Source organism: Trachemys scripta, chromosome 4 (assembly GCF_013100865.1).
Source record: "Trachemys scripta elegans isolate TJP31775 chromosome 4, CAS_Tse_1.0, whole genome shotgun sequence".
In the NCBI taxonomy this organism is placed as follows: domain Eukaryota; kingdom Metazoa; phylum Chordata; order Testudines; family Emydidae; genus Trachemys; species Trachemys scripta.
Genome location: NC_048301.1, coordinates 62,844,848 through 62,855,543, shown reverse-complemented (window position 1 = coordinate 62,855,543; position 10,696 = coordinate 62,844,848). Strand labels below are relative to the sequence as shown.

Below are 10,696 nucleotides of genomic sequence, written 5' to 3'. Positions count from 1 at the left end.
TCAAACATCTGAAAACCAGGAAATGCACAGTTAAGATTGCCATGCAACCTTTACTCTGTCCTCTTTCAGCAATGCCCCAATATGCCCTGTTATCACACATCTTTACTCTGCCAACCCCACAGCTGCTGAAATGTAGAAGTTCTTCACCTCCTTTTACAACCTATTCACTCTCACCCAGAAGATCCCATCTAACACTATTAAAGGACAAAAAGGAAAAGTTACCCACATCACCTTCCCTTTCTAGTCATAAAAGTGGCAACATAAAGACCTCCTTCATACGTCCCCCAGATAGAACTCCCCTACAGTAACAGTTACCCCTCCCCTCCATACACACACTTTGTAGATAGATGTTGAAAGAGCCATCCTGCTCTCTAATCTGATTTAGTGGTCTATAACAGACTCCCACCAGTACCCAATCTTGTGATTTGTCAGTTACAACACTAATCCATAAGCATTCCAGGTCCTGTGCTTCTGAATTGTGTAGACAGAGGATACCAAGGGCATGCAATGATTTGAACAATAAAGATACTGAATATGCTCAGGAACTGGTAGTAAAAGTTTAGTATGGTATGATTGCATACTTCTGATGCACTTGATCACTGCAAATGCTCATAAAGGCAGCATGGTGAACCCATTAATTTAAGAGTATTCCATAATGCTTCTCGTTTCACTATATCCAAGATGGAAATGGCAAGAACAGGATTATTTGGCTCTTACCTTCTCATTTATCCGGTCTATTTTCTTGTTTTGTGAATCAATCTCATTGCCCATATCCAAAGCAAGGTTTTTCAAGTTCCCCAGGATACTTCCCACCTGAGCAAGATTTTCATCCATCTCATCCTCTCTGGCATCGTTTGTTATCCTGTTGAAAGTATCAGGAGACCCCTGTGTTCAGGAACCAGAAAGTTGCTTCCCCACTGCCAAAATGTTGTTCAATAAACTCCCACTAAAACATATTTCATCACAACCCACATTTTCAGAGTAGGGTGGCTGTTTCACTTTAATATCTATTCAAGCAAGCAGCCTGCTACTATCTGTCCTTAAATTCATTTTGCTGAAAGAAACTGGACCAAGCGGTTTCGTTAAAATGGCCTCAAAATTCAAAACAAAGATAACCATTGGCAGATTATGCTCTACTGTATTAGAGAGGGATTCAAATTTTGTGTCAGATGCCCTTTCATTATGTGACAGAACAAATCCTAATGCAACATTCACCACAATAATTTGAGCACCAAGCTCATATGATCCAGGGGCTAATCAAGTGTAGTAATTACTCCCAGCACTGCATGCTATAAGGAGTGAAATTGCAGATATAAATCCCCAAATGAAAGCAATTCACCAAAGGGCTTCCTTCCCAATTGACAGTAAGGATTTAATATATAGCCACTCTAGTTGAATGCATTCTGGAAGGAAGAAACTGACTTAAAAGGTATCTTAATGGCATACATGTTTGGGGGAAGATGGACAAACATACCGTGTAATATATCCCCCACTTGCTCCTCCAGTGGTCTGTGGCTGATTATTTATTACACGTCTTGGCTGGCTGGCTACAACATGGTCTGTTGAGTTCTCCACACCATCACCCCAGGTTGACTTGTATGCCTTACCAGACTCAAAGTTCTTTGTTCTACCAAAAAGAGATAAACCCAAATATATGCTAGATTAATAGAGGGAAAAGAGAGGACACCAGATTTTTTCCCCCAGATGGCAAGGGAGGGAGAGAATTATTTCTTTCAGGGTGGGATTTTCAAAAGGCACCCAAGTGATTTCATAGAAGTGTAGGACTGGAAGGGACCTCCATAGGACATCTAGTCCAGTCCCCAGCACTCAAGGCAGGACTAAGGAATAACTAGACCATTCCTGATAGGTGTTTGTCTAACCTGTTCTTAAAAACCTCCAATGACTGAGATTCTACAACCTCCCTAGGCAATCTGTTGCAGTGCTCAACTAGCCTGACAGTTGAGAAGTTTTTCCTAATGTCCAACCTAAACCTCCCTTGCTGCAATTTAAGCCCATTGCTTCTTGACCTGTCATCAGAGGTTAAGAACAACAATTTTTCACCCTCCTCCATGTAACAACCTTTTATGTTGTTTTATGTACTTGAAGACCTATGTCCCCCCTCAGTCTTCTTCAGAAGAAACAAACTCAGTTTTTCCAGTCTTTCCTCACAGGACATATTTTCTAGACTATTTTTGTTGTTGTTCTCTGGACTCTCTCCAATTTGTCCACATCTTTACTGAAATGTGGTGCCCAGAACCGGACACAATACTCCAGATGAGGCCTTATCAGCATGGAATAGTATGGAAGAATTACTTCTCATGTCTTGCTTACAATGCTCCTGCTAATACATCCCAGAATGATGTTCAGGTTTATTTTTGCAATGGTATCACATTGCTGACTCTTAGTTTGTGATCCACTATAACCCCCAGATCTTTTTCTGCAGTATTCCTTCCTAAGCAGTTATTTCCCATTTTGTATGCGTGCAATTGTTTGTTCCTTCCCAAGTGCAGTACTCTGCATTTGTCCTTATTGAATTTCATTCTTTTTACTTCAGGCTATTTCTCCAGTTTGTCCAGATCATTTTGAATTTTAATCCTATCCTCCAAAGTACCTGCAACCCCTCCCATCTTGGTATCATCTAAAAACTTTGTAAGTGTACTCTGTCATTATCTAAATAATTTATGAAGATATTGACCAGAACCAGACCCAGGAATGATCCCTGTGGGACCCCATTGGAACTTCCCCTTCAGCTTGACAATGAACGACTGATAACTACTCTCTGGGAATGGTTTTCCAACCAGTTCTGCACCCACCTAGCTCCATCTAGGCTATATTTCTTTAGTTTGTTTATGAGGTAGTCATGCAGGACAGTATCAAAGGCCTTACTTAAGTCAAGATATGCCATGTTTACTGCTTCCCCTCCCATCCATGAGGCTTGCTATCCTATCAAAGAAAGCTATTAGGTTGGTTTGTCATGATTTATTCTTGACAAATCCATGTTGACTATTACTTATCCCCTTATCTTTTAGGTGTCTGCATATGGATTGCTTGATTATTTGTTCTATTATCTTTCCAGGTACTGAGGCTGACTGGTCTATAATTCCCTGGGTTGTCCTTATTCCCCTTTTTATAAATTGGCACTCTGCCCTCTGGAATCTCTCCTGTCTTCCATGAGTTTTTGAAGGTAATTGCTAATGACTCGTATCTCTTCAGTCAGCTCCTTGAGTATTCTAGGATGCATTTCATCAGGCCCTGCCGATTTGAAGACATCTAACTTGTCTAAGCAATTTTAAAATTTGTTCTTTCCCTATTTTAGCCTCAGATGCTACCTAAATTTTCATTGGCATTCACTATATTAAACATCTGATCGCTAACCAACCTTTTTGGTGAAAACAAGGCAGGCATTTAGCACTTCCACATTTTCTGTTATTGTCTCTCCCCCCCCCCCCCCCAATTGAGTAATGGGCATATCCTCTTCTTGAGCACAAGTCCTCTTGAAAGTAAAAAGACCAGTGACTTTCACTTGTGCTGCTAAATCACTACCGCCTTGTCTATACTGCAGAGTTTTGTCACCCAAAGGCAGCTTTTGGCAGCAAAACAGTGGAGGTGTACATATTGCAATGCCACTTTTGGCAACAAAATAAAACCACTTTGATGAGAGGCACAGGGCTTTTTGTGGCAAGCTTAAAGCATCACTGTGGATACTGTCATTCGTTACACTGCCATAACTGGCCTCCCCCAGTATCCCACAATGCCTGCCATGACCACTCTGCTCACTGTTTTGAACTCAGCTGCCCTGCATTCCTGCTACACAAGCATGGGCTCCTCCCCTGTTAAAGCTCCATGAAGGTCTGACAGCTAAGCATGCCACTCAGCTCCGGCAACAAAGAGCAAATCATTAATGTGGAATGCTGCTCTCTCCCATACTATGGGCTCAGAAGCAGGCGCGGGGGGGGGGGGGGGGAAGGGAGAGGTGCGCACGCAAGTGAGAGATACTGCTGTGCAGAGCCAGGGAGGGAGGTGGGGGCTGATGTCAGGGGTTCCCCCCCACTCCCTGCCTCAGGGCTGGTTGCTTTTGGTGGCTGTCTGAACTTGGAGACTGCATGCTGACACTCAAAACTCACACTCCCCACCACACTCTCTCCCAGTGGCATTGCAGTGTTTACACTCCACTTCCCTCCCTACACACTTCAGTTGAAAAGCAGCTGGCAATCTAGTAGGATGCCCATGGAAGGATGGGATTGAGAAACCTGCATCATGTGATGCTGAACCTGCCCCATGAGGCATTGCAAACTCTTCCCAAAGCACCCTGCGGCCAGTTGCACAGTGGGATAGCTACCACAGTGCACTGCTCTCTGTGTCAATGCAAGAGCTGCTAGTGTGGACGTACTCGGCTGACACAAGAAGCTAGTGTGGACATGCAACAGCGGTTTTAATTAAAGCACTTCAATTAAAACAGCAAAACTTTTGGCAACAAAACTTTGCAGTGTACATACAAATGCTTTACTGCTTTAACTATGCCAGTATAGTTAAAACAGTACAAAATACTACAACTATCCTAATGTGAACACACAGTTATATCAGTATAGTAGGACTGGTCCTGCCTTGGGAAGGAAGTTGGCTTAGATGACCTCCTGAAGTCCCTTCCAACCCTGATATTCTATGATTCTGTATTCTCCTTTTAGTATGGAAATAAGTTATACCAGTATAAAGCACCTTTGTAGCAGTATAACTTCATTCACAGTAGGAGCTGTACCACTATAAATATTTTGAGAGGAAAAAGTTACCCCCTAACCAAAAAGGTTATGCTGGTACAAAAGCTGTATTTAGACCAGGCCTTAATGCTTTTAAAAATCAGATTTTGATTGTCATTTTATGCAACATCTTAGATACAAGACTACAGATGAACAGGGAAGCATAATTATTTTGATTTGGACACAATCCTCAACAGGGGATGAGCAAGAGGTACCTTGAGGTTGAAGCAACCTTGGGAAACATTTATGTACTTAACTAGCATTTCAGATATATTCAAGAGATGATTTCCTGATGCCATCTCTCCTTGATTCTTCAAGTAGTTTTCCAGCAATAGATTGACGTGTTAAACACAGGACAACTTAAGTCATACTTACACCATTATGATTTTAGTGCATGATCCAAGAAAAAGCAAAAAGATGGCCTGATATAGCGAAAGCCCTATTATAACCAAGTATCTCTTATAGTAGCAGTGACAAGGAGCTATGAAATACAAGTTAAAAAGGCAAGTAGCTCTATAGCCAAGTTAGAGAGGTTTCTGAAATTTTACACAGGTGTAATTTTTTAAAATTTTAATAAAGAGGTTTTGTAACCACCCCATACGTACTACGCTTGTTTGTTGGTGGTCTCACAAGTGAGACCATGGATTAAACTGGCCATTAAGCCTGAACTACTCTTTTCCTTCTATTTCTCCATTGGTCCAAAACATTTGCAGGGTAGTACGGGGAAGCTTTCACTGGCACTATACCTATGCTGTAACTACAGGACTTCTGTCAGTGTGGCACCTTTCAAGAACATTAAGTTAAAGTTTAAAATTTTGCAGCCCCTATTTAAAATGTTGGGATATAAAAAATGTGTCCTGAAAAGAAAAATGATAATAGTATCAGATGAAGACTGATGCTCTCATTAGAATCTCTGCCCAAGTTTTAGCTGCAAAAAATACAGGTAACTTCACATTTATTTTCTGGGAATGAGGAAAAGGGTAGACAACTCTAGCTTAGAAGAATGCCTTAGTCTTTGGTCAGAGCCCATGTAATACCACCCTCAGCAGAGCTCTACAAATACTAACGTAAACTGGTGCATTCAGTCACATTTCTGGTATGGGGCTTACTCAGATCTGATCCCTTTTGTTTATTCACTCAAAGGAACTTGCTTTAGTAAGAAAAATTCATTTCTACTACTTTTTACTTGTTAGCACTGAAGCAACACAATTATGGGAGAGCATACTGATTCTATTTTGGTTTGTGCAGGATTAATAAAGATTGCAGTTCTTTAATGGGGTGGCACAGTTGTAAGTAAAAGTAGAATTTGCCATAAAGAATGATGCACAAGTCTGAACATGTAACTTTACTTTTACACCCACCCCAGGTGGAGTTTTATGGTGCTGGACAATAAGAAAGATCAGTTTTTTATTTCTACAAGTTTGAGTGAGTCACTGAAATACAAACATGACTGCCACGTTGCTATTTTTAAAGTAATTTTCCAAACTATTACTCCATGTTTGTCTAACTAGGGGAAGTTTGACACCTTCCTGAAAAGGAAGCCAATATGTTTAAGATCCTGAAATCAACAACTGGTACAGCCTCTCCTCAAGGAGCTGGGTCAGAGTTAATAGGCTCCCATGCCTAATCCATTCTATAATGTGCTATCTATAGACATGAATTTTACACTGGAACACCACAAAACCACAGACAGTCACAACATGTCTTGCATGCAAAACAGCATGCCCATGCAAACACATACCCATTTAGAACATCACCTTAGACAGATGGTTAACAGTATAGGCTGTGTCACAAGATTGACCTTGTCCTAAAGTCCGGTTTCACCAGTTAATTGAATCCAGCTTCTAGTGTTTAGTCTTCATTTTTATTAAGTAAGTGGAAGGTGGGTATGTTAGGAGAGAATGGAAAAAACAGTAAAAAACCATCAAACATGCAAGCAAGTGGTTAGTGACAGTTTTTTTCAGCTGAAGTCCTTTGCTTTCAAAACAAAGTAGCTTTAAGTAATCTGAATAAAGTAGGGGAAGAAAAAAAAAAAGACAAACATTTACTTATGTGCACTCTGGTGTTTAAATTCAGCCTGTGTGTGGAAGACTGGCTATCCTAGTGCTGAACATTTATGTAAGATACCCTCATAAGTGGGACATTGGGGTGAGAGGATTGTCAGCATTTTTCAGATCCACTCAGTACAGTTTTTCCTGCTCTTGACCTCATCATTGCTTCCCTAATACACCTCAGCACACGCCAAAACTTCCCAAGGCACTTAATTCTGGTAGGTGACTTTCAGAGTGAACATATTTGGAAGTGCCACAAACTCCATCACAAATACAGAGTGAGTCTGCTCAGATTCAATGGCACTAGATTGCAGGTTTTTTGCCCAAAGTGAATCACTTATTGGAAGTGGCCAATGTGACAAATTCAGAAACCTGGACAGGATTGTAATCTGAGATACTGACAGGATTCAAGTTATGTTAAGAAGAATGAAATCGCACATTGGTACAACAACTTTGTGTTGAGCTACAGGCCAGATCAGAGCTATTTACTTGTCAAACTGTTGTAACAGAAGTCTGAACTTTTAGACCTGAAAACCTCATGCTCATTTTAATTCAGGATGATCACATAGCATTATGTTGTTCTGAATGAGACTCATGTAAGGGACTTGAATGTACAGTTTAACTACCTCACTTCCACTTCAATCATTGAAGAGATCCAGGCTCTCTTTTTGGCCCACCGATTGCAAGTTTTTATTGTGGGTCCAAACACAATTCACTTTGGCAAGTATACATACAGAGAGTCTCCTTTCCTTCCCCTACCACCCTCAGAGAGAGGGGCCTGTTTAGCCATTTTCTTTGTAAGATTTCCACAAATTCATTTAATACTTTAGAGCAGCTTAGAGATGACAACTAGTGGTAGCTCTCAATGGTAAAACTGCCTAGAAAGTACAACACATCCCTCTCTGCTCCGTCTGCTTTACCTGTCTTTTTGCTACAAATGTTTGAAACTACACCAGAAATGCCATCCAGCAGGATCTAAAAGCCTTTTAAATTGACATTTTCCGAGAGGCCAGTGGTGACACTGATTACAATTAAGGCACTATGACAAAAACTTGCAAAATAAATAAATAAAAATAGAGAATATAATAAGTAATGTGAGATTTTTAAAGCTAGTAAGACCAAGGCCTATTCTGGTTTTCCTTTTCCCACTCTGACCTCCACATATACTAATCTGTAAGTTCTACTCAATGCTAGATCTTATTTGTCCTCTCCAAAAAATAAATGCCATAATATGTTCACCTTCCTCTCACCCTATGCCAAGAAAAATAACAGAGTAGCCCAGCACATATTACCAGTCTTAATAAGCCAGTATCCCAGCAATAGAGAAATACATTTGGGAAGAAAATTTCAGATTCCAATGGATCTTTATTATAAAGAAGGAGAAGAAAAAAAGTTGAAACTGAAGTTATTTTTGAACACTAATATTGCTTTACTGCATATAAGCTTCAGGTTGGGATCCCATTATTTACAAATCTAAAAGGTGGTTACTGAGAGTGTGTTTTAGCTACTAATCCCTATCTAAATGGTACACTCTTCAGCAAGCTGCAATTATCAATTTCCCTAAAAAGCATTTAAGGCAAGTTGACTATTATCAGTATAGTTTTTACTCTAACAGCAAGTAGAAAGATTGTTTTTTAGTTATTTCACCTCTGAATGTTCCCCAATAGGGTACTCTTTTTGTGGGATCCCAGAAATTCAGACCTGAGTCTGGATTTGTTAACTGACCTGTTGCAAGGACAGACACAGAGGCCACAACACTTGTTGAGCTCTGTCAAGGTCTTTTCAGCTTCTTTCATGTCCTTGTTTATTTGGTCCATGCCTTCTTCTATACGGGTTAGTTGTTCTAAAAAAAGTAGTTACAAAACATACAAAAGTTTGAGAGATTAGACCTTATTAGAGGGGAAGCTTTTATCTGAAATGTTAACATCTAAGCCATAAATTAGATCTGTATACTCAAGCCACTCGTCCCCTAAAGAGACTTTTTGTAGCAAAAGCAAACAGTGGCATATGCTGCAATAGAATTTTTGATTATACATTTCCAGCAATCCTAAATTAAAAGCTTTCCCCCCCCCCATAGTGTAATAGTTATGTTGTCTGGATGTTTAGATGTTACTAGCTTCTTTTAAAGAAACATTTTGTCAGGGGGATGGGGCTGGAGGCTCAATAGCACATTTAACTGCACAGCCTGCAAATGTCTAGTGACATGAACCAGAGCTAAATCTTAAATACTATAATTGCCCAAACATAGGAACATCTGACTAGTGAAGCAACCTCATTTCTATACCAAAATGAGTTACTGAGGCCAAAGACTGATAAATTAGGACACCAAACATAAGCACAGATATTACTGCCGACTTAATATTCACAACTCTGCTTTGCACACAGGTAGAATTCACCTCCTTGTTCATCCAGCATGGTGATAGTCTTGATTCCTGCATCCTGGGACTGTAAAGAGAAAAGAAGGTTTGCAGAAATGACACTGTTTTCAGTACACAGTCAAAGGCTCTAGCTAGACCACACCTACTCTGAACTACAATATTGGAATAATGGAAGCTTGCACTGCAGACCACCACTAAGAGCAAGTCTACACTACTGCACTGTAGTGTGTCTGGTGAAGACACGCTAAGTCGACAGGAGAGCGCACTCCCATCCGCATAATTACTCCACCTCCCTGAGAAGCAGAAGCTATGTCAGTGGGAGAGTGTCTCCCACGGACATAGCGCCAGTGAGGACGCTGTTTTAAGTCGATGTAACTTGCATCACTTGGGGGTGGGAGTCATTTTCACACCCCTCAGCAATGTAAGTTACATCAACTTAAGTGGTAGTGTAGACCAGCTCTTAGTTTCACATGTGATAGGATACTGTAAAAAAAGTTAGTACATAGTGACAATACTGCAATTCTGGTTGAAATGGCACTATTAATATCCTTTTTAGAAACTTACAGTGTTCTGAGACTTTTTGGACTGACAATTTTGCTTAGTCTCAGTGCAGAAGCAATTAAAAGTTGGTAGGAATCCCTTTTGAGTTATCTAAACAGGGAAAGGTATTTCAAGTGATTTGCTGAACTCAGATATTCAAACACAGATCAAACTTGGCATGGACAAATCAATGAGAAATCAAGTCCCAACCTCACCACTTAAGTCACTGCCCAGTGGATAAGACCGTCACATAGGATGGCCGGAGTAGGCAGGGAAAGTGGTAGGGCTTCCTCCAGGAGGAAGCCTTATGAGCCCAGTCTCTAGACCCTACACCAGATCAGCCATTTTCCCTTTGAAGGAACAAAGTAACCTACATTCAATTTTAGGTGAGTCAAAGTCAACAGCAACTCTGGCACTGGGGAAATCAATCCCAAAGCTTAGTCAGGGCTGAAGTGCTCAAGTTTTCAAATTGGCACTGAGGCCACATCAGTACCGAGACCACTGGGTCCAACTATTGAGCCTACAAGGGCAGAACTTTCTGTTCAAACGCAGATTTTGTCTAAGGATCCTTTAAAGTGTGAGGAATTTAAAGGCGCTCGCAATTTCTCAAGTACTGAAGAAGCCCGTATTAAGTATGTCACTACCAGAGATTCCAGTATCGAAGAGCTTTGTTAAATTAGAATTAGCTGATGTGGTACCCCATTAGTGCCAGGATCTCTTTCAGTTCCTAAAATAGTATGTGCCACAGCACAAGGCAGTCAAGCACAGCCTCAATCAAATCTTTATTTTGAGGATGCATCTTTGCCATCTTCAGCTGTCCTTAACTCTAAGAGCAAGTAAAAGCTCAAGTCTTCAGTGACAGCCTTTGCCAAGGATGCCTCTCAGATTGCTGGTAATGCCAATCCCCATCCAACTCCTGGCTCACTGATAGCAGTCAATAAGGATGAGAAGTCCCAAGGCAGGTCAGACCTTC

General features: G+C 40.7%; 1 protein-coding gene across 2 annotated transcripts in view; it reads right to left on the bottom strand.

Moving 5' to 3' along the window:
• The window catches only part of SNAP23 (synaptosome associated protein 23), a 38,675-nt gene that overhangs the window by 4,681 nt on the left and 23,298 nt on the right, over nucleotides 1–10,696 (bottom strand). For both annotated transcript variants that reach the window (XM_034769180.1, XM_034769179.1), the window contains exons 4-7: nucleotides 9,202–9,250; nucleotides 8,531–8,648; nucleotides 1,475–1,627; nucleotides 718–862 (exon numbers count right to left, since the gene is read on the bottom strand). In XM_034769180.1, coding sequence (XP_034625071.1) covers nucleotides 718–862; nucleotides 1,475–1,627; nucleotides 8,531–8,648; nucleotides 9,202–9,250 — 465 coding nt within the window. The remainder of the gene's footprint in view (nucleotides 1–717; nucleotides 863–1,474; nucleotides 1,628–8,530; nucleotides 8,649–9,201; nucleotides 9,251–10,696) is intronic.